Source organism: Anolis sagrei, chromosome X (assembly GCF_037176765.1).
Source record: "Anolis sagrei isolate rAnoSag1 chromosome X, rAnoSag1.mat, whole genome shotgun sequence".
Classification (NCBI taxonomy): domain Eukaryota; kingdom Metazoa; phylum Chordata; class Lepidosauria; order Squamata; family Dactyloidae; genus Anolis; species Anolis sagrei.
The window spans coordinates 109333187-109358265 of record NC_090034.1 but is presented as its reverse complement, the minus strand read 5'-3'; the positions used below and the strand labels follow the sequence as shown (position 1 = coordinate 109358265).

At 42.3% G+C, this 25079-nt stretch overlaps 1 protein-coding gene across 1 annotated transcript in view; it reads right to left on the bottom strand.

Moving 5' to 3' along the window:
- The window catches only part of LOC132780493 (glutamate receptor ionotropic, kainate 5), a 96733-nt gene that overhangs the window by 67577 nt on the left and 4077 nt on the right, over nucleotides 1–25079 (bottom strand). The window contains 4 exon segments of the mRNA XM_067461187.1: nucleotides 561–726; nucleotides 2609–2706; nucleotides 8217–8381; nucleotides 9743–9878. Of these exon segments, the coding sequence (XP_067317288.1) occupies nucleotides 561–726; nucleotides 2609–2706; nucleotides 8217–8381; nucleotides 9743–9827 (514 nt within the window). The 5' untranslated portion in view covers nucleotides 9828–9878.

The window sequence follows — 25079 nt, the reverse complement described above, 5'->3', positions numbered from 1 at the left end:
TCCAATATTGAACCATGCAGGAATAGTGTGAGGAGTAAATTAGATTCAAAACAATTTTTTCAATTTATTTCGTTATTGTTTCGTTATTATTTCGAAATTATTTCGTAATTTTTTCGTAATTTTTTCGTAATTATTTTCGCATGTCTGGTGCAAGTTTTATAGTTGTTGTTTGTTTTATCACACCAACAGTCAACAACAGAGGGAGAGGGAAGCTTCAGAAGTTCCCCCTGTCCCATTTGGAGGGTTTTTTAGCATATTGCACAATTGCATCCGCCATTAACGAATCGATTCGAAATTTACGAAATTTTGTATATTTCGAAATTTTTAAAAGGAAAATTTCGGAATTATTAAAAAAAACGAAATGCAAGGGTCACCTAAAAACGGAACGAGTTTAGAACCAAATTTTTCCATGGTTACCCAGGCCTAATGGTCACCTCTAATGACTGGGATGGCTGCATCCAAGAGAGTTAGGCTTCCTGAGAGCCTTCTTCCTGTCTGAAGCCCCAGCCCCGATCCATTGGCCCCGATCCCTCGACCCCGACCCCCCTGCCCTTGCTCACACTCGGCCTTGGCGCAGATGAGGCTGGCGGAGGGGTAGTTGAAGGACTTGAGGATGCGGGAGACGGCCAGGCTGACGTCCTCGTTGCTGGGGTACAGGCTGACCGAGGCAAAGCGCAGGTACTGCAGCTTGGGGGTCTCCTCGGGGCCCACCTTCACGTGCGGGATCTGCAAGGAAAGCAAGGCAAGGCACCTCAAGCCCAACGCTTTCCCACGACACCCTCTTACAACTCTAGGACTCCATGGAAGTCTTTAAGGAGAGGCTGTCTGTCTCTATCCCTCCATCCATCCATCCACCAGTGTTTCCCTCTTTCTCTGTCTCTCCATCTCTTCCCCTGTGTCTTTCTTTGTCTGTCTGTCTATCTATCCATCCGTCTATCTATCCACCCATTCACCAATACGTTTCCCTTCTCCATCTCTCTATCCATCCACCTGTGTCTTTATCATCTACCTATTTCTCAATCCATCAAACCCATCTATCTGATCATTTATCCATCCATTCACCGATACATTTCTCTCTTTCTCCATCTTTTCATCGTGTCTTCCATCTATCTATCTATCTATCTATCTATCTATCTATCTATCTATCTATCCATCCATTCACCAATGTTTCTCTCTTTCTCCATCTCTTCACCTGTGTCTTTATCTACCTACTTATCTATCTATCCATCTATTCACCAATATATTTCTCTTTTCCATCTCTCTGTCTCTTCACCTGTGCCTTTCCCTGTCTATCTATCTATCTATCTATCTATCTATCTATCTATCTATCTATCTATCTATCATCTATGTATCCATCCATCCATTCACCAATGTTTCTCTTTCTGTCTCTTCACCTGTGCCTCTGTCTGTCTATCTATCTATCTATCTATCTATCTATCTATCTATCTATCCATCCATCCATCTATCCATCTACCTATCCATCTATTAATCAATACATTTCTCTTCTCCATCTCTCTATCTCTTTACCTGAATCTCTATCTATCTATCTATCTATCTATCTATCTATCTATCTATCTATCATCTATCCATCCCTCCATCCACCAATGAATGTGTTTCTCTTTCTCTGTCTCTTCATCTATGCCTCTATCTATCTATCTATCTATCTATCTATCTATCTATCCATCTATCTACCTATCCATCTATTAATCAATACATTTCTCTTCTCCATCTCTCTATCTCTTTACCTGAATCTCTATCTATCTATCTATCTATCTATCTATCTATCTATCATCTATAAATCCCTCTATCCACCAATGAATGTGTTTCTCTTTCTCTGTCTCTTCATCTATGCCTCTATCTATCTATCTATCTATCTATCTATCTATCTATCTACCTATCCATCTATTAATCAATACATTTCTCTTCTCCATCTCTCTATCTCTTTACCTGTATCTATCTATCTATCTATCTATCTATCTATCTATCTATCTATCCAATCATCCATCCATTCACCAATGTTTATCTCTTTCTCCGTCTCTTCACCTGTGTGAAGCTATCTACCTATCCATCTATTCACCAATACATTTCTCTCTTTCTCTATCTCTCCATCTCTTCACCTGTATCTTTCTCTATCTATCTATCTATCTATCTACCTACCTACCTATCATCTATCTATCCATCCACCAATGTTTCTTTCTCCATCTCTTCACCTGTGTCTTTATCTACCTACTTACCTACCTACCTATCCATCTATTAATCAATACATTTCTCTTCTCCATCTCTCTATCTCTTCACCTATATCTTTCTCTATCATCTACCTATTTCTCTATCACCAACCCATCTATTGATCATTCAATCCATCCATTCACCAATACATTGCCGTGAGGGGCTGTGCAATAGGGACTAGAATAGGGAAGCATGGGTGTTTTTGGTTTTTGTTTTAATTATACATATATAATAATGCATATTGGGGATGGTGTTCAATTTCGTTGTACGGTGCACAATGAAAACTCTTCTCTTCTAAGGGTCCAGATTTGGGGGCTCACCTAAACGTGGTGGACCAACCCCCCCCCCCCCCCAGTAGAGCAGCACTGGGATGACCACTTACCTCTTTCTCTCCGCAGATGTGGCTGACGATGGAGGCCGAGGCCGGGCTGGACGCCGGACCCAGGACCGAGACCACGCCTTTGGGCAAGATCTGGCACACTGCAAGAAGGGGACGGGGTGCAAGGACAACAACAAAGCCAAGGGTGTCACCATCTCCAGGAACTCAGTGCAGAGTCAGAACAAGAAGGCAAGTCACAGAAGGGGAGGAAGAACCTAGAGCCCAATGCCTGGCATCTGATGCAACCTGGGTGCAAGGTTGGGACGCCATGGATGACACAATGCAATATATGATGGGTCAGATCCAGGATCAAAGTGGGACAATGTGTACGATGCTTCTGCTGTTGTTACAGGCAGAGCCGTGACTCTATTGAACTCTTGTGGTTTCACACTGATATGGCATTACAGGTTGTGCAAGAGCAATGGGAATGTGGAAGGATGGGTGTTTTGTTTTTGTAATATATATATATACACACACACACATACATATACATACACACACACACACACACACACACACAAGCCATCCCCTGCCATGCGTTGCTGTGGCCCAGTCAGTTTATATGTGTTTTTGCATGTATATATGTGTATATGTGTGTATATATATTTGTATACATTACTATATATGTGTGTTTGCATTTATATATGTGGCTTTGTGTTGTAATGTATTTTTTGTTTTTTGGCTTTTAAAGTCTCTTTTGCTGTGTTTTCCAGTGTTTTTATGAGTGATGGTCACTTGTTGGCCTGAGAGGTGTCTTGTGTCCACATTTGGTGTCAATTCTTCCAGTGGTTTTTGGGTTATGTTGATCCCACAAACTAACATTACATTTATACACACACACACACACACACACACACACACATACTAGCCGTCCCCTGCCATGCATTGCTGTGGCCCAGTCTGTGTATATGTGTTTTGTGTGTGTGTATATGTGTATATATATGATTTAGCACATGTGCTGTAATGTGTTTTTCATTTTTGGGCTTTTAAAGTCCCTTCTGCTTTGTTTTTCAGTGTTTTTATGAGTGATGGTCACTCGTTGGCCTGAGAGGTGTCTTGTGTCCAAATTTTGTGTCAATTCATCCAGTTGGTTTTGGGTTATGTTAATCCCACAAACTAACATTACATTTTTATTTATATATTAGCTGAACCCGCCATGCGTTGCTGTGACCAACCTTCCCTCTTTCTCTCCTTCTTTCCCTCCTTCCTTCACTCCCTCTTTCCTTCTGCCCTTCCCGTCTTTCCTTCTCTTCTTCCTTCCTTCTCTATCTCTTTCCCTCCTTCCCCCTTTTTCTTTCTCTTCGCTGTCTCTCTTTTCTTCCTTCCCTCTTTCTCTACATCTTCCTCCCTTCCTTTGCTCCCTCTTTCCTTCCTTCTTTCCTTCTCTCCTTCCTTCTTTCTCTAACTTTCCTTCCTTCCCCCTTTTACTTTCCCTCCCTCTTTCTCTCCTTTCCTTCTTTCTTTCCCTCCCTCTTTCTCTCCTTCCTTCCTTCCTTCTCTCTTTGCTTCCATGCTTCTTTCTCCCTTTCCTTGTTTCTTTCCTTCCCAATTTCTCTCCTTTCTTCCTTCTCTACCTCTTTCCTGCCTTTTCTCTTTGCTTCCATGCTTCCTTCTCCCTTTCCTCCTTTCTTTCCCTCCCTTTTTCTCTCCTTTCTTCCTTCTCTACCTCTTTCCTTCCTTCTCTCTTTGCTTCCATGCTTCCTTCTCCCTTTCCTCCTTTCTTTCCCTCCCTCTTTCTCTCCTTTCTTCCTTCTCTACCCCTTTCCTTCCTTCTCTCTTTGCTTCCATGGTCCTTCTCCCTTTCCTCCTTTCTTTCCCTCCCTCTTTCTCTCCTTTCTTCCTTCTCTACCCCTTTCCTTCCTTCTCTCTTTGCTTCCATGGTCCTTCTCCCTTTCCTCCTTTCTTTCCCTCCCTCTTTCTCTCCTTTCTTCCTTCTCTACCCCTTTCCTTCCTTCTCTCTTTGCTTCCATGGTCCTTCTCCCTTTCCTCCTTTCTTTCCCTCCCTCTTTCTCTCTTTTCTTCCTTCTTTACCTCTTTCCTTCCTTCTCTCTTTGCTTCCATGCTTCCTTCTCCCTTTCTTTCTTTCTTTCTCTCCTTTCTTCCTTCTCTACCTCTTTCCTTCCTTCTCTCTTTGCTTCCATGCTTCCTTTTCCCTTTCTTTCTTTCTTTCTTTCTCTCCTTTCTTCCTTCTCTAGCCCTTTCCTTCCTTCTCTCTTTGCTTCCATGCTTCCTTCTCCCTTTCCTTCTTTCTTTCCCTCCCTCTTTCTCTCCTTTCTTCCTTCTTTACCTCTTTCCTTCCTTCTCTTTGCTTCCATGCTTCCTTCTCCCTTTCTTTCTTTCTTTCTTTCTTTCTTTCTTTTTTCTTTCTCTCCTTTCTTCCTTCTCTACCTCTTTCCTTCCTTCTCTCTTTGCTTCCATGCTTCCTTCTCCCTTTCTTTCTTTCTTTCTTTCTTTCTTTCTTTCTTTCTTTCTCTCCTTTCTTCCTTCTCTACCTCTTTCCTTCCTTCTCTCTTTGCTTCCATGCTTCCTTCTCCCTTTCCTCCTTTCTTTCCCTCCCTCTTTCTCTCCTTTCTTCCTTCTCCACCCCTTTCCTTCCTTCTCTCTTTTCTTCCATGCTTCCTTCTCCCTTTCCTTCTTTCTTTCCCTCCCTTTTTCTCTCCTTTCTTCCTTCTTTACCTCTTTCCTTCCTTCTCTCTTTGCTTCCATGCTTCCTTCTCCCTTTCCTCCTTTCTTTCCCTCCCTTTTTCTCTCCTTTCTTCCTTCTCTACCCCTTTCCTTCCTTCTCTCTTTGCTTCCATGATCCTTCTCCCTTTCCTCCTTTCTTTCCCTCCCTCTTTCTCTCCTTTCTTCCTTCTCTACCCCTTTCCTTCCTTCTCTCTTTGCTTCCATGCTTCCTTCTCCCTTTCTTTCTTTCTTTCTTTCTTTCTTTCTTTCTCTCCTTTCTTCCTTCTCTACCTCTTTCCTTCTCTCTTTGCTTCCATGCTTCCTTCTCCCTTTCTTTCTTTCTTTCTTCCTTTCTTTCTCTCCTTTCTTCCTTCTCTACCTCTTTCCTTCCTTCTCTCTTTGCTTCCATGCTTCCTTCTCCCTTTCTTTCTTTCTTTCTTTCTTTCTCTCCTTTCTTCCTTCTCTACCCCTTTCCTTCCTTCTCTCTTTTCTTCCATGCTTCCTTCTCCCTTTCCTTCTTTCTTTCCCTCCCTTTTTCTCTCCTTTCTTCCTTCTTTACCTCTTTCCTTCCTTCTCTCTTTGCTACCATGCTTCCTTCTCCCTTTCCTTCTTTCTTTCATTCTTTCCCTCCTTCCTATATATATATATATATATATAGAGAGAGAGAGAGAGAGAGAGAGAGAGTATTGGGGGTGGCATTTAATTCCGTTGTACGATGTGCCATGACAATAAAAGTTATTCTATTCCAAGAAGCGAGATCTACGTGGGAGAATCACTGTGAAGATTGCAGAGAAGGAGGAGAGTGTGGCAGGCCTTGAGTTTGTGCAGAGCTTGGCATTAGGCTTGGGCAATCCATGGTTGTAAATGGTTCTAAAGTACTTACAAAACTAAAGTTCTGGTGGTGAAAATTTCAGAACTCTAACAAAACTCTCAAAATTTCATAATAAGTGGCAGTTCCTAATTGGTTCTGTCATTAAAATCACCAATAATGAAATAATAATTAAATTTTGAAAGTTTTGTTAGAGTTCTGAAATTTTCACCACCAGAACTTTAGTTTTGTAATTACTTTAGAACCATTTAGAACCATGGATTGCCCAAGCCTACTTGGCATGTATAGAGTGCCAGGGAAAAGCCTTCCAGAAGGGTGGAAGGAAGCCTGGGCCACCCTTGCCTCCGCTTGCCGTTCTAATCAGGTACGGCTAGAGTACGAGGATACTTGCACACCATCCATTGCTCAGAGATTGAGCATAAAATATATTCCTAACACACAACATACAAACTATCTCCAGACCCACCAAGAAAATCCAACAAATGCTACGTTCAGCAAAGGACAAGAGGGATCCTCTCACTTCTGCAGCAATCTACCATTGTATACCATGCAGCTATGGACAAGAAGTCTCCATAGGGACCACCACATGCAGGAGCATTGCCCAGACACGCATCAAGGAACATGAAAGGCACTGCAGACTCCTTCAACCAGAGAAGTCAGCCATAGCAGAGCACCTGAGGAACCAGCCTGGACACAGCAGATTATTTGAGAACACAGAAATGCTGGACCACTCCAACAACCACCATGTCAGGCCACACAGAGAAGCCATTGAAATCCACAAGCATGTGGACAATTTCAACAGAAAGGAGGAAACCATGAAAATGAACACAATCTGGCTACCAGTATTAAAAAATTATATAATTACAACAGCACAACAACAGAGAGGAAACAAACAAGGACATCTAATCACCTCTCAACAAAAGATTGCCCCAGGCACTGCCAGGCCATCAAATGCTAATCAAGGTGGTCAGTTGAAACATTCACACCTAGCTCCAGCCAGGCATGTAGCCGGAGGGGGGGGGGCTTGAGGGGTTTCAGCCCCCCACCCTGAAATTCTCATGGTGGTTCGCGAAAAGGCCTTAGTGATGCATTATTTAAACTGTTATGTTTATTCATATCATGATCTGATCACCATGCTCAATATATCCCATATGCATGGAGGGGGTATTGGGGTAATGATACAAAAGGTTTGCTAGGGTAGACCCTCTTTCACTCAGACTCAGCCCCCCCCCCCGAAACCTCCCCCTGAAAAAAAACTCAGCCCCCCCCCCGAATCAAAATCCTGGCTCCAGCAGACAAGAGTCCTTTGTCTCACCCTGGTCATTCCACAGATATATAAACCCATTTTCCTAGTTTCAACAGACCTCACTACCTCTGAGGATGCTTGCCATAGATGCAGGCGAAACGTCAGGAGAAAATGCCTCTAGAACACGGCCATATAGCCCGAAAAAACCTACAACAACCCAGTGATTCCGGCCATAAAAGCCTTCAACAATACATATATTCCTAACAGCTTTAATGAAGCAAACCTGCCCCGTGTTGTTTGTCTTTGCACTCCCGTCCCCTTAGTCTCATGCCAGGTGTGTCTGGATCACAAATCCCATCACTCCAAGACCAACAGAGTAGGAAAATGGGAGTTGTAATGCCACCCAGGGCTCTTTGCATGGCATGGTTGCAACTGGTTTAGCATTAAGTCATCAGGGCATCATTTCAAGGCTTGCAGTTGGGAGATGGATGTTTGGGATTCTGCGCCAGGGAAGAGCAAGTGTCCCCAAACTACACATCCCTGGGACTTGGGCTCCTGGTGCAAATGTGCGGTGCTGCAACAGTGCAGCCTGGGGATGTGGGCTCAATGGGTCACCTGGCAACACATCCTCACGTCTTGAGGAGACATGAATCCAGGCCGTCCCAAGTTACAAACAACTAGAACAGTAACTCTTCCAGGAGTGGATGTGCCTTCTCAAAGAGAGATTCCTCTCGCTTCCTGGTATCTCAGCCCTGTTCTTAACTAGGAGTCGGGTGTTTGTAACCCGGGGACGGCCTGCATTGACATTCATTGGGAGCCAGAGGAAGAAAGAACGAAAGAGCGAGGGGAGGGGGGAGGGAGGGGGGACGCACTGGTGTCGGTGGTCTCGTACTGGCTGTCCTGCTGGAGCTCAAAGATCTCGACCTCCACCCGCGCTTTGGCCGGCACCTCGATGATGCTGTTGATGTGCTCCCGGGCCAAGGCCAGGGCCAGGCGCTCCCCGCGGCCGCAGACGGTCTGGTCATCCAAGATGGCAGCTGGACGGGAGGCAGAGAGAAACACACCACCGTCAGTGCAAAGCCTGCCTTCTCTCGAGGTCAAATGGCCATCTGTCAGGGGGGATCGGATGGTGCCATCCTCCCTGGCAGGAGGGGGTTGGACTGGATGGCCTTTGGGGGTCCCTTCCTTCCAACTCTAGGATTCTATGCGTCTGTAGCCCTCTTTCGCCTGTCTTCTCTCGAGGTCAAATGGCCATCTGTCAGGGGGGATCGCATGGTGCATTCCTCCCTGGCAGGAGGAGGTTGGACTGGATGGCCTTTGGGGGTCCCTTCCTTCCGACTCTAGGATTCTATGCGTCTATAGCCCTCTTTCGCCTGTCTTCTCTCGAGGTCAAATGGCCATCTGTCAGGGGGGATCGGATGGTGCATTCCTCCCCGGCAGGAGGAGGTTGGACTGGATGGCCTTTGGGGGTCCCTTCCTTCCAACTCTAGGATTCTATGCGTCTATAGCCCTCTTTCGCCATGAACCTGCTAATACCTATGAGGCTGGATGACCATCTGTTGGGGGTGATTGGATCGTGCTTTTCCGGCATGAAGGCGGAAGGGGGTTGGACTAGATGGCCCAAATGACCTCTTCCAACTAGATCAGTGGATCTCTACCTGTTGACCCGCAACTCCCAGAAATCCTAACACCTGGTAAACTGGTTGGGATTTCTGGGTCAGGTAGGCCAAAACACCTGGGGAGGGGCCCACAGGTTGAGAACCAATGAACTCCATCATCATCATCATCAGAGAGGCCATCTATCAAGAGGGATTTGATTGTGCTTTTCCTGCATGAAGGCAGAAGGGGGTTGGACCAGATGACCCAAATGGCCTCTTCCAACTAGATCAGTGGGTCTCTTCCTGTTGGCCCTCAGGTGTTTTGGCTTTCTGGGTCAGGTAGGCCAAAACACCTGAGGAGGGACCCACAGGTTGAGAACCAATGAACTCCGTCATCATCATCATCATCATCATCATCATCATTATCATCATCAGAGAGGCCATCTATCAAGAGGGATTTGATTGTGCTTTTCCTGCATGAAGGCAGAAGGTGGTTGGACTAGATGGCCCATGTAGTCTCCCCCAATTCTACTATTCTGTTATTATTATTATTATTATTATTATTATCACAATCACCATCCTCCTCCTGCTTGACCTCTCTGAGGGCTGACCAGCAGGTGCCTCTGGAGCTGTCCGGCCGCAGCCCCTTGCAGCCTTCAAAGGGACAGGAAGGGATAAGGAATGGAGGCTGGCCTGGGTCAAGGGGGGCTGCCTGTCCATCCATCCCACCCCCTTGCAAGCCCCCCTCCCTTGGAGGCATGCCCCCCCCCCCCGCCCTTGCCCTTGCCCCCTGTGCTTACCCATGCGGAGGGAGGAGAGCACCTCGAGGCTCTTGTGGGCCAAGGCGAGAATCAGCAGCAGCAGCAGCGCGGGCAAAGCCGGCATCTTCTACCCCTCCTCATGGAGAAAGTTCGGCCGTGGCCCCTGCGCTGCCACCTGCAAGGGGGAAAAGGGTGGAGGGAAAAGGAAGAGGAGGGAAGAGGAGGAAGGAGGAAAGGAAAAAGAAGGAAAGGAAAGAAGGAAGGAAGGAAGGAAGGAAAAAGAAGGAAATGAAAGAAGGAAGGAAGGAAGGAAGGAAGGAAGGAAGGAAGGAAGGAGGAAAAAGAAGGAAATTAAAGAAGGAAGGAAGAGAGAGAGAAAGGAAGAGAGACAGAAAGAAAGAGAGACAGGAAGGAAGAGAGATGGGAAGGAAGGAAGGAAGGAAGGAAGGAAGGAAGGAAAAAGAAGGAAATGAAAGAAGGAAGGAGGAAAGGAAGGAGGAAAGGAAGGAAGACAGGAAGGAAAAAGAAGGGAAAGGGAAGGGAAGAAGAAGGAAATAAAAGAAGAAAGATAGAAAGAAAGACAGAAAGGAGAGAGACAGAAAGGAAGGAAGGAAGGAAGGAAGGAAGGAAGGAAGGAAGGAAGACAGAAAAGATGGAAGGAAGATAGAAAGAAAGACAGAAAGGAAAATAGGAAGGAAGGAAGGAAAACAGACAGACAGAAAGGAAAATAGACAGGAAGGAAAGAACGAACGCAGGAAGGAAGGAAGAAAGAAAGAAAGGAAGAAAGGAAGGAAGGAAGGAAGGAAGGAAGGAAGGAAGGAAGAGGGGAGGGAAGGAAGACAGAAATAAAGACAAGAAGGAAGAATTAAATATCATATTATGGCCTCTTGACCCTTCATCCCAGTAGGAATAAATCCTCCTCCTCCTCCTCGCCATCTTCAGGGAGGGGAACGCTGTGGTTTTTAGTTCTGAATATGCTTTTATGGATTTCAATGGGATGGTTTAATACCAATGATACAGTATGTAATTCTGTTTTAATATTTGCATACATTTGTAGATTTTCAAATGGTATCAGAAGGCTTTGAATGGAAAGCGGTGTTGAGTCTCCTGGTGGAGAGACAAAGTGGGGTCTAAATCATGATGATGAGGATGATGGGGATGATGATCTTGTGCCTGATGTGCCTCCTTCCCTCCCTGGCTCCCTCCTTTTGCGCTGGAGTGCTGGTCCCGCTGTGAGCTGAGTCAGCAGCATCCCTCCCTCTGCACATGGCGTTGCTCTCACCTTGAGCATTAGGAGGCTTTTCCCCTTTCGCCACACAACACAGCCATAGGCAATGAAGACACAGGAGGTTTAGGGGGGGGGGTCCCAGAGTAAATGGGGAGGTCTCCAAGGGCTGCCCCCCCACCTTTTTGTCCTATCGGACTGAGCCAGAAAGGTAGCCAGAAATGTGGAAGGCGAAATACAGGAATGTCGCTTGTAATGGCCATTGTTATCATTGATATGCATCACCAAACACTGTAAAATTATATATTAAAGGAAAGAGAGAAGAGATGGATCTGCAAAAGGAAGCACCAATGGTATCTCTCCAGATGCTGGTCATTGTGGGGCAGGAGGGGCTTTCAACCCCAAAAATCCTAATTATTACTATGGGTATTATTATTATTATTATTATTATTATTATTATTATTATTATATACTGCACTTTTTCTCTCCACAAAAAGACTCAAAGTGGTTTTGTATCCATTATTAGTATTATAATGTATTATTATTATTATTATTATTATTATTATTATTATTATTATTGGGTTGTTGTAGATTTTTTTCGGGCTATATGGCCATGTTCTAGAGACATTCTCTCCTGATGTTTCACCTGCATCTATGGCAAGCACCTCCCTACCTCTGAGGATGCTTGCCATAGATGCAGATGAAACATCAGGAGAGAATGCCTCTAGACCATGGCTATATAGCCCGGAAAAACCTATAACAACCCAGTGATTCCGGTCATGAAAGCCTTTGACAATACATTATTATTATTATTATTATTATTATTATTATTATTATTATATACCTCACTTTTTCTTTCCACAAAAATGCTCAAAGTGATTTTTTATCCATTATTAGTATTATAATGTATTATTATTATTATTGTTATTATTTACTTCACTTTTTCTCTCAACAAAAGAATTCAAAGTGATTTTCTATCTATTATTATTATTATTATTATTATTATTATTTACCTCACTTTTTCTATCCACAGAAAGACTCAAAGTGGTTTTGTATCCATTATCAGTATTATAATGTATTATAATGTATTATTATTATTAATAATAATAATAATAATATTGTATACCTCACTTTTTCTCTCCACAAAAGGACTCAAAGTGATTTTGTATCCATTATTAGTATTATAATGTATTATTATTATTATTATTATTATTATTAATATTACCCCCTTTTCCTCTCCACGTGGAGACTCAAAGCGGGTATGCACCTAGTTTGGAGGGACTTTGCCGAGGGGTCAGAATGGATGCGCTTTGGGTTCCCCTGAACTCTACGTTTCCCCTTGTTTTGCTACAAAATGCTAGAGAAAACCCATAACTACCCCAAGGAGCAGATTTTGGTGCATTAGTGTCCAGAGGAGGGCGACTAAAATAATCAAGGGTCTGGAGAACAAGCCCCATGAGGAGCGGCTTAAGGAGCTGGGCATGTTTAGCCTGAAGAAGAGAAGGCTGAGAGGAGATATGATAGCCATGTATAAATATGTGAGAGGAAGCCACAGGGAGGAGGAGGGAGCAAGCTTGTTTTCTGCTTCCTTGGAGACTAGGACGCAATGGATCAATGGCTTCAAACTACAAGAGAGGAGATTCCATCTGAACATGAGGAAGAACTTCCTGACTGTGAGAGCCGTTCAGCAGTGGAACTCTCTGCCCCGGAGTGTGGTGGAGGCTCCTTCTTTGGAAGCTTTGAAACAGAGGCTGGATGGCCATCTGTCAGGGGTGCTTTGAATGCAATATTCTTGGCAGAATGGGGTTGGACTGGATGGCCCATGAGGTCTCTTCCCACTCTTTGATTCTTTGATTCTATGAATGTATTATTATTATTATTATTATTATTATCATTATGTTTATGTTTATTATTTACACCCTGCTTTTTCTCTCCACAAGGACATGTAAAGCATCTATGTATCTATCACAATTGTACGTATTATTATTATTATTATTATGTGATACATTTATTATATATTATTATTTTACATTATAATTATTATTATAATCCACAAAGGAGACTCAAGGCAACTATGTATCTATTATTAGTATTAGAATATATTATTATTATTATTATATTTATTATATTTATATTATATTTATAATATTATATTTATATTTTTCTCTTCACAAGGAGACATAAAGCGATATGTATCTATTATTGGTATTAGAATGTATTATTATTATTATTATTATTATTATTATCATATGTTTCTTAATACTATCATTATGCCTCACTTTTTCTCTCCACAAAAAGACTCAAAGTTGTTTTGTATCCATTATTAGTATTATAATGTATTATATTATTATTATTATTATTATTATTATTATTATTATTATTATTACTATTAATACCCCCTTTTCCTCTCCACGTGGAGACTCAACAACGTTGATTATTATTATTACTACTACTACTACTACTACTACTCATACCCTCATTTGTCTCTCCACACGGAGACTCAAAGCGGGAGTGCACCAAGTTTGGAGGGACTTTGCCGAGGGGTCAGAATGGATGACCTTCGGGTTCCCCTCCACTCTTCATTTCTCCTTGTTTTGCTACAAAATGCTTGTGGAAACCCATAACTACCCCGAGGAGCAGATTTTGGTGCATTGTTTTCACCAGGAAGGTGGTACAAGGAGGGGAAGGTGAAGCCAGTGCCTCACTCTCATTCACAACCATCAAAGGAAAGGATCCTGGACACACGGAGTTCTTTCTGCAGGACCAACGTGACCCTGAATGAACTCTCAGCCTCTTGGAGACACCTACACCAACGCATTTGAATATTCAAATCTGGTCTACGCAAAATGCACCAATGACTTCCTCTGTCGTTCCCTATCAGGCTGAGCTTCCCATTCCTTTCTCACCAGGCTACCTGAGGCCAGGTACAGCAAGCACAAAGACACACAAGGAGGAAACACACACATGCACAAACACAATCCACAGCCACCCCCACCTGCAGATTCTGGGCATTGCAAAAGTAACTTTCCCAGGCGGAGGCATCTCCTCCGGTTTGGGCATCCCCATCCCAGGCAGTCACCGTTGCCTGGCAACCGGATGCTGCTAAGGAGGCGTTGCTAGGCACCACCTCCCAGAGAGAGGAGCCTCCAAAGCACATTGGCCACGGGTGAGATTGTTTGCATTTCGTGGACACCTAATGAGTTGGGCCCATTGGGAGGAGAAGGAAAGGACCGGCAGTGGGCACGCAGCAAGATCTGCTGCAACACTTGTCATAATAAACCCAGACTGAGCTCCATTAGATGGGCTGCATAGACTCATATCACCCAGTTTGAGCTGCTCTGCATTGGGACATATTGAGTCTACACTGTCTATATAATGCAGATCAATCTGGTAGCGCAGATGTGGTCTCAAGGGGCCGGGAAATGCCACCATGTCACACTATGATTTCTGTTCCTGGGTTATAAATACCATTACTTCCTAATAAAAGCATGGAATAATTATATTTTTGTATGTCATGGTCAAGATACTACTGAATAATAATAATAATAATAATAATTATTATTATTATTATTAATCTATAGTATCATATATGATAACAATAGCAAAATATATTAACTATAAAATAAAAATAATTATAATATATAAAATATATTACATATAATATAGTAATATGTAATAGAATATATAATAATAATAGCAACATGTTATATATATATATATATATATATATATATATATCAACAACAACAACACTATGTAACACAATTTTGTTCCTTGGTTATAAATGTCATTATTTCCTAATAAAAGCATGGAATAATAATAATAATTATTATTACTATTATTTATCTATAGTATAATATATGATAACAATAGCAAAATATATTACATATAAAATAAATATAATTATAATATATAAAATATATTACATATAATATAGTAATATATAATAGAATATATAATAATAATAATAGCAACATGTTTATATATATATATACACACACACACACACAACAACAACATGTTTTATATATATACAACAATGACACTATGTAACACAATTTTTGTTACTTGGTTATAAATGTCATTATTTCCTAATAAAAGCATTGAATAATAATAATAATTATATCATACTATAGATAAATTATTATTATTATTAATAATAATAATAATGTATTGTCGAAGGCTTTCATGGCCGGAATCACTCAGTTCTTGTGGGTTTTTTCGGGCTATATGGCCATGTTCTAGAGGCATTTCTCCTGACGTTTCGCCTGCATCTATGGCAGGCTTCCTCAGACCTCTGAGGAAGCCTGCCATAGATGCAGGCGAAACGTCAGGAGAAATGCCTCTAGAACATGGCCATATAGCCCGAAAAAACCCACAAGAACTGAATAATAATAATAATAATAATAATCTATAGTATAATATAAGATAATAATAGCAAAATATATTACATATAAAATAAATATAATTATAATATATGAAATATATTACATATAATATAGTAATATATAATAGAATATATAATAATAATAGCAACATGTTTATATATATATATATATACACACACACACATATACACACACACACCACAACAACACTATGTAACACAGTTTTTGTTCCTTGGTTATAAATGTCATTACTTCCTAATAAAAACATGGAATTATTATTATTATTATTATTATTCTATAATATATGATAACAATAGCAAAATATATTTCATATAAAATAAATATGATTATAATATATAAAATATATTACATATAATATAGTAATATATAATAGAATATATTATAATAATAGCAACATGTTTATATATATATATATGTGTGTGTGTGTGTGTGTGTGTGTGTGTGTATGTATATTAACAACAACAACAACACTATGTAACACAATTTTTGTTCCTTGGTTATAAATGTGATTATTTTCTAATAAAAGCATGGAATAATAATCATAACAACAATAATAATAAATATAATATGATATATAATAATAGCCATATATATTACATATAATATAAATATAATATATTATAATATAATATAATATAATATAATATAATATATAATAATAGGAAGATATAATGTATAATATAAATATACTAATATTATATATAAAAGCAACACTATGTAACACCATCTTTCTTCCAGAGTTATAAATGTCATTATTTCCTAATAAAAACATGGAATAATAATAATAATAATAATAATATATAATAATAGCCATATATATTACATATAACATAAATATAATATATTATATATAACAGCAACACTATGTAACACCATCTTTGTTCCAGGGTTATAAATGTCATTATTTCCTTATTGGTTCTGTCATGGGGAAAGTTTATTAAACTGCACAAACTTTGCAAAAGCACCTTTTGCAATAGTTTTGCAATGGGTATCTCAATAGCAAGTCTCAACCCATTGCATTGGTTTGTGGCCAAACCAAGTTTCTGGAGTGGAAGAACTACTTCCAAAGTAACAAGTCAACAGGAAATAACACTTTCCAACCAGGAACAGAGGTATTTATTTTTAAATTTTTTGTTACATAGTGTAACTCTTTCACTGCGACGTTGACATCGTAACCACCCTTGAAAGCCCCTTCCGCTTGGACGAGAACCCATTGAGGGGCCCCCCGCAGCCCCAAGAGTCCCTCCGTCCTCATTGACTTGCATGAGCCTCCTTTGCATTCTGGGCACATTCAGGGCAGACACATTGGCATCCCGAGTTCAAGCCACAACAGGCACTTTCCGCCACAAAACCCAACAAACCCAACATCTCCGTGCAAGACGTGTCTCTTGCAACCTGGGCTTGGGTGCAAGCCTTGAGCCAACGAAGCAATCTGTGGGGCCAAATATGGACCCTTCCCACTGATGAACCCTGGTGTGTTTTGGAGTTTCAGCCAAGCCCGTTCAATTGTAATCCGGACCATGGTTGGCATTATAGGAGAAGCCTAGTATAAACAGACACAAGCTGTGCCCCACAAAATATGTTTCCTAAACAAGGCCCAACGCCCACATCCAGCTGAATGGAATCCGAGAGTTGGAAGAGGCCTCATGGGCCATCCAGTCCAACCCCATTCTGCCAAGAAGCAGGAATATTGCATTCAGATCACCCCTGTCAGATGGCCACCCAGCCCCTGTTTCAAAGCTTCCAAAGAAGGAGCCTCCACCACACTCCCTCCGGGGCAGAGAGTTCCACTGCTGAACGGCTCTCACAGTCAGGAAGTTCTTCCTCATGTTCAGATGGAATCTCCTCTCTTTTAGTTTGAAGCCATTGTTCCATTGCGTCCTAGTCTCCAGGGAAGCAGAAAGGAAGCCTGCTCCCTCCTACTTCCTGTTACTTCCTCTCACATATTTATACATGGCTATCATCATGTCTCCTCTCAGCCTTCTCTTCTTCAGGCTAAACATGCCCAGCTCTTTAAGCCTCTCCTCATAGGGCAGTGTTTCTCAACCTGGGGGTCGGGACCCCCTGTGGGGGTCACAAGGGGGTGTGAGAGGGGTCGCCAAAGACCACCAGAAAACATAGTATTTTCTGTTGGCCATGGGGGTTCTGTGTGGAAAGTTTGGTCCAATTCTATCGTTGATGGGGTTCAGAATGCTATTTCATTGTGGGTGAACTATAAATCCCAACAACTACAACTCCCAAATGGCAAGGTCTATTTTCTCCGAACTCTACCACTGTTCACATTTGGGCATATTGAGTATTTGTGCCAAGTTTGATCTAGATCCACCATTGCTTGAGTCCACAGTATTCTCTGGATGTAGGTGAACTACAACTCCAAAAAAACTCAAGGTCAATGTCCACCAGACCTTCCCAGTATTTTCTCTTGGTCATGGGAATTCTGTGTGCCCAGTTTGATTCAATTCCATCATTGGTGGAGTTCAGAAGGCTCTTTGATTTAAGGTGAACTATAAATCCCAGCAACTCCAGCATTACCAAATGACAAAATCAATCACCCTTCCAACCTCACCAGTATTCAAATTTGGGCATATTGGGTATTTGTGCCAAATTTGGTCCAGTGACTAAAAATACATCTTGCATATCAGATATTTAGATTACGATTCATAACAGGAGCAAAAGTACAGTTTTTTGTGAAGTAGCAACAAAAATAACATTGTGGTTGGGGGTCACCCAGGGGCGGCTCAACCCATTACGCAAAGTAAGCCTTTGCAGGGGCGCTCTTGGGAGGAAATAGACCTTGACATATGCAAGTTGTAGTTACTGGGATGTATAGTTCACCTACAATCAAAGAGCATTCTGATCTCCACCAATGAGGGAATTGAACCAAATATGGCACACAGAACTCCCACCACGAACAGAAAATATATATCAGTGAATAGTTGGGGGGGGGGGGGGGGGGAGGACTCAAACAATGATGGATCTGGACCAAACTCTACGCGAATACTCAATATGCCCAAATGTGAACACTGGGGAAGTTTGGGGAATATAGAATCTTGACATTTGGGAGTTGTAGTTGCTAGAATTTATAGTTCACCTACAATCACAGAGCATTTTGAAACTCACCAATGATAGAATTGAGCCAAACCTCCCACATAGATCCCCCATGTGGGACACAGCAACGCCTGGCAGGGGACAGCTAGTGTATGTATGTATGTATGTATGTATGTGTGTGTGTGTATGTGTATATATGTGTGTTTGCGTATATATATATATGTGTGTGTGTGTGTGTGTGTGTGTGTGTGTGTAGTTTTGCACTTGTATTGTAATGCAATTTTTTGCTTTTTGGCTTTTTAAGTCCCTTCTGCTGTGTTTTTCAGTGTGTTTATGAGTGATGGTCACTCCCTGGCCGGAGAGGTGTCTTGTGTCCAAATTTGGTGTCCATTCACTCACTTTGGCAGAAAAAACGAAATGCAAAGAGAGAGAATGGGGGACGATGAGGCCTGGCTCGAGAGCAGTACGTGTGAAAAAGATATTGGAGTCCTCGTGGGGAGGAAGGGGAACATGAGCCAGGAATGTGATGTGGCGGCAAAAAAAGCCAATGGGATGTTGGCCTGCATCAAGAGGATCTAAGGAAGTCATGCTGCCCATGCTCTATTCCGCATTGGTTAGACCACACCTGTAATATTGTGTCCAATTCTGGGCACCACAATTCAAGAGAGATATTGACAAGCTGGAATGTGTCCAGAGGAGGGCAACTCAAATGATAAAAGGTATGGAGAACAAGCCCTATGAGGAGCGGCTTAAGGAGCTGGGCATGTTTAGCCTGAAGAAGAGAAGGCTGAGAAGAGACATGATGATAGCCATGTATAAATATGTGAGAGGAAGCCACAGAGAAGAGGAGGAGGGAGCAAGCTTGTTCTCTGCTTCCTTGGAGACTAGGACGCAACGGAGCCATGGCTTCAAACTACAAGAAAGGAGATTCCACCTGAACATGAGGAAGAACTTCCTGACTGTGAGAGCCGTTCAGCAGTGGAACTCTCTGCCCCAGAGGGAGTGTGGTGGAGGCTCTTTCCTTCTTTGGAAGCTTTTAAACAGAGGCTGGGTGGCCATCTGTCAGGGGTGATTTGAATGCAATATTCCTGCTTCTTGGCAGAATGGGGTTGGACTGGAGGATGGCCCAGGAGGTCTCTTCCAACTCTTTGATTCTAGGACTCTATTGTTTTTTGAGTTATGTTAATCCCACAAACGAACATGACATTTTTATTTATATAGATGCCTCTGTCAATCCTCTCTCTCTACCTAGGAGCTTTCTCCCTCTCTCACTGGGTACCTGTTTATACCCACACCCCACATCCTCCATCCACTTCTCTGGGAAGCACCGTGTGACTCTGTGATCGCGGCACAGGGAATCCTCCCTCGGATCTAGCGGCTTCCTCCTCTGCAGCAGCAGCAACACCGGGCTTTGCAAGCACCTTAGAAAGGATCGGGATCAACACCTTGGAAGCGGAGGCGGACAGCCGCGAGAGGCAGGGCAGGGGCCACCACAAAGCTGCCAACACTAACGCCAACAAGATGCTGCTGCTGCTGCTGCCCGGGAAAACTGCCTTGAAGCCCAAAAGGGATGCAACACGGAATGGCCGTGGCTGCAAAAGCATTGCCTGCATCCCAGCTCAGCCACTGGACGACCTGGAGCAAAGCACACACTCTCAGCCTCAGAGGAAGCCAAGAGCAGGCTCACTCACAAGGTTTAGAAACATCAAGAACATGTGCCTTTGGGGACGATTGAGGGAAAGAGGCAGACAGGGCAAGAAAGAGATTTATGATCACACTATGTAACACAATCTGCTCCTGGTTTGAAAGTGTTGTTCCTCTTTCATTGTGCAGTCCTTACTTTGGAAGGAGTTGTGATCCTCCAGAAACTTGGCTTTTGTGCCACAAAGTTGGTTGAGTTCTTGTAGGTTTTTTCAGGCTATATGGTCATGTTCTAGAGGCATTCTCTCCTGACGTTTCGCCTGCATCTATGGCAAGCATCCTCAGAGGGTGCTTGCCATAGATGCAGGCGAAACGTCAGGAGAGAATGCCTCTAGAGAGCATGGTCATGAAGCCTGAAAAAACCTACAACAACCCAGTGATTCCGGCCATGAAAGCCTTTGACAAAGTTCATTTAATTGATTGAGACTTGGTTATGAGAGATTAATTGCAAAACGAAAGCAAAGTGTGCAATGGGAAGATGAAGTTCCTCCTGCAAAGACAAAGTTTGTGCGGGGTTGTAGTAGGTTTTTCGGGCTATATGGCCATGTTACGAAGCATTTCCTTCATTTTAAATGCGGGACTGTGGCACAGCTGGCTGGGAGTCAGCTGCATTAAGATCACTACTGACCCAAAAGTCATGAGTTCGAAGCCAGCCCAGGTTGGAGTGAGTTTCCAACCAATTTGTGTAGTTTGCTGTCAACCTTTGCAGCCTGAAAGACAGTTGCATCTGTCAAGTAGGAAATTTAGGTACTGCGTATGCAGGGAAGCTAGTTTAACTAATTTATGACGCCATAAAAATCTCCAGCAAGCGTGCAAAGAATGAGGAAGTACTTCATCAGTGTCACAAATGGACGGTGAAGCGACAGCTCCCCTGGTGGCCAGAATACCCTCATGAAAAGCTGGAATGTTAAATAGCCTCTGTATGTCTGTCTATATATGTTGTGTGTCTACGGCATTGAATGTTTGCCATGTATATGTGCATTGTAAAAATTATTATTATTATTGCTTGCTTATTCTCCATTATTCTTCATTATGATTATTGTTGTTGGTGGTGTTATTGCATGCTTACTTTCCATTATTGCATGCTTATTCTCCATTATTATTATTATTATTATTATTGACTTCCGTTATTATTATTATTATTATTATTACTATTATTATGTGCTTATTCTCCATTATTCTTCATTATGATTATTGTTGTTGTTGTTGTTATTGCATGCTTACTTTCCATTATTATTGCATGCTTATTTTCCATTATTATTATTATTATTTTCCATTATTATTATTATTATTACAGAGTTTTTCATTATTATTATTATTGCATGCTTATTCTCTATTATTATTATTATTATTATTATTATTGCATGCCTATTCTCCATTATTCTCCATTATTATTGGTGTTGTTGTTATTATTATTATTATTATTATTATTGCATGCTTACTTTCCATTATTATTATTATTATTATCTTCCATTATTATTATTATTATTATTATTACAAAGTGCTTGCTTTCCATTATTATTATTATTGCATGCTTATTATCTATTATTATTATTATTATTATTGCATGCTTACTTTCCATTATTATTATTATTATTATTATCTTCCATTATTATTATTATTATTATTATTACAAAGTGCTTGCTTTCCATTATTATTATTATTGCATGCTTATTATCTATTATTATTATTATTATTATTATTGCATGCTTACTTTCCATTATTGCATGCTTATTCTCCATTATTATTATTATTATTATTATTATTATTACAGAGTGCTTGTTTTCCATTATTATTATTATTGCATGCTTATTCTCTATTATTATTATTATTATTATTATTATTATTACAGAGTGCTTGTTTTCCATTATTATTATTATTATTATTATTGCATGCTTATTCTCTATTATTATTATTATTGAGTGCTTGTTTTCCATTATTATTATTATTATTATTATTATTATTGCATGCTTATTCTCTATTATTATTATTATTGCATTCTTTCTTTCCATTATTACATGCTTATTCTCCATTATTATTATTATTATTATTATTATTATTATTATTGAGTGCTTGTTTTCCATTATTATTGCATGCTTATTCCCTATTATTATTATTAATATTGCCTTTCATTTTCTCAAGTACCTCCTGACACAAAAGAAAAGTCTCAACCCATTCAACGCTGTTTATGCCACGCAAACAACCAAGTTTCTGGAGTGTCGCAACTCATAGAATAGAATCCTAGAATCCAAGAGTTGGAAGAGACCTCCTGGGCCATCATCCAGTCCAACCCCATTCTGCCAAGAAGCAGGAACATTGCATTCAAATCACCCCTGACAGATGGCCATCCAGCCTCTGCTTAAAAGCTTCCAAAGAAGGAGCCTCCACCACACTCCCTCCGGGGCAGAGAGTTCCACTGCTGAACGGCTCTCACAGTCAGGAAGTTCTTCCTCATGTTTCGGAAGTAAGCATTGCACAATTGCAGAGGAATCCCACTTTCCAACCAGGAACAGCACGTTTTCCCAATTTTGCCATTTCCTCGGAGGAACGTGGAGGGTGATTTCAGGGCAAAGGGCGAGAGCCGGGCGGCCTTGAGACTCGTTGCAGAAGCAAATGTGACTCACGGCTCCGGGCTCCTTCTGGGGGCAAACGGGGGGCCATTCCAGGGCACGTTGCAGCGGGTGCTTTCACACCATGCCAAAAATAAACAAGAGGCAAACATTTCAGCATTCGATAAACACTCGCCCGTCTATTGAATCATCTTCCCTTTTGTGAAACGCACCCAAACCCTGGTTCTCTGAACACAGACAGGTGCAACCAATGGATGGTGGGCCATCCATTCCAACCTCATTCTGCCGAAAAGCTGGAAAATCTGTTCAAAGCACCCCCAACAGATGGTCATCCAGCCTCTGTTCCAAAGCCTCCAATAAAGGAGCCTCCACCACACTCTGGGGCAGAGAGTTCCACTGCTGAACAGTTCTCACAATCAGGAAGTTCTTCCTCATGTTCAGGTGGAGTCTCCTTCCTTTCCTGTCATATAATCCTAGAATCCTAGAGTTGGAAGAGACCTGGTGGGCCATCCAGTCCAACCTCATTCTGCCAAGAAGCAGGAAAAGCACCTCCAACAGATGGCCATCCAGCCTCTGTTTCAAAGCCTCCAAAGAAGGAGCCTCCACCTCACTCCAGGGCAGAGAGTTCCACTGCTGAACAGCTCTCAGAGTCAGGAAGTTCTTCCTCATGTTCAGGTGGAGTCTCCTTCCTTTCCTGTCATATAATCATAGAATCCTAGAGTTGGAAGAGACCTGGTGGGCCATCTAGTCCAACCTCATTCTGCCAAGAAGCTGGAAAAGCACCTCCAACAGATGGCCATCCAGCCTCTGTTTCAAAGCCTCCAAAGAAGGAGCCTCCACCACACTCTGGGGCAGAGAGTTCCACTGTTGAACAGCTCTCAGAGTCAGGAAGTTCTTCCTCAGGTTCAGGTGGAGTCTCCTTCCTTTCCTGTCATATAATCATAGAATCCTAGAGTTGGAAGAGACCTGGTGGGTCATCCAGTCCAACCTCATTCTGCCAAGAAGCAGGAAAATCCGTTCCAAGCACCCCCAACAGATGGTCATCCAGCCTCTGTTTCAAAGCCTCCAAAGAAGGAGCCTCCACTACACTCTGAGGCAGAGAGTTCCACTGCTGAACAGCTCTCAGAGTCAGGAAGTTCTTCCTCATGTTCAGGTGGAATCTCCTTCCTTTCCTGTCATATAATCATAGAATCCTAGAGTTGGAAGAGACCTGGTGGGACATCCAGTCCAACCTCATTCTGCCAAAAAGCTGGAAAATCCGTTCAAAGCACCCCCAACAGATGGCCATCCAGCCTCTGTTTCAAAGCCTCCAAAGAAGGAGCCTCCACCTCACTCCAGGGCAGAGAGTTCCACTGCTGAACAGCTCTCACAGTCAGGAAGTTCTTCCTCATGTTCAGGTGGAATCTCCTTCCTTTCCTGTCATATAATCATAGAATCCTAGAGTTGGAAGAGACCTGGTGGGTCATCCAGTCCAACCTCATTCTGCCAAGAAGCAGGAAAATCCGTTCCAAGCACCCCCAACAGATGGTCATCCAGCCTCTGTTTCAAAGCCTCCAAAGAAGGAGCCTCCACTACACTCTGAGGCAGAGAGTTCCACTGCTGAACAGCTCTCAGAGTCAGGAAGTTCTTCCTCATGTTCAGGTGGAATCTCCTTCCTTTCCTGTCATATAATCATAGAATCCTAGAGTTGGAAGAGACCTGGTGGGACATCCAGTCCAACCTCATTCTGCCAAAAAGCTGGAAAATCCGTTCAAAGCACCCCCATCAGATGGCCATCCAGCCTCTGTTTCAAAGCCTCCAAGGAAGGAGCCTCCACCACACTCCCTCCGGGGCAGAGAGTTCCACTGCTGAACAGCTCTCCCAGTCAGGACGTTCTTGCTCATGTTCAGATGGAATCTCCTCTCTTGGAGTTTGAAGCCATTGTTCCATTGCGTCCTAGTCTCTAGGGCAGCAGAAGTCCTCCCTATGGCTTCCCCTCACATCTTGATCCATGGTCCTCATCATGTCTCACTCTGCCTTCTCTTCTGCAGGCTAAACATGCTCAGCTCTTTCAGCCGCTCCTCATAGGGCTTGGATCCTTTGAGTCTCCCTCTTCCTCTGGACACCGTATTCCAGCTGAGAGTCAACCTCTCCCTTCAATTGTGGTGCCCGGAATGGGACACAGTGGGATTCCAGGTCAAGTGGTGTGACCAAGGCAGAAGAGAAGAGATATCTAGGCACGAGGCTCCTCCTGGTGCAGGCCAACGTCCCATTGGCTTTTTGGGCACCACATGATGTCATCCCCACACACGATCCTTCGATGTCAACATTATCACCCATGAGAGCAGGCATGGGCAAAGTTGGGCCCTCCCTCCTTCCAGGTGTTTTGGACTTCAACTCCCACAATTCCAACAGCCGGTAGGGAGGGAAGGAGGGAAGAAGGA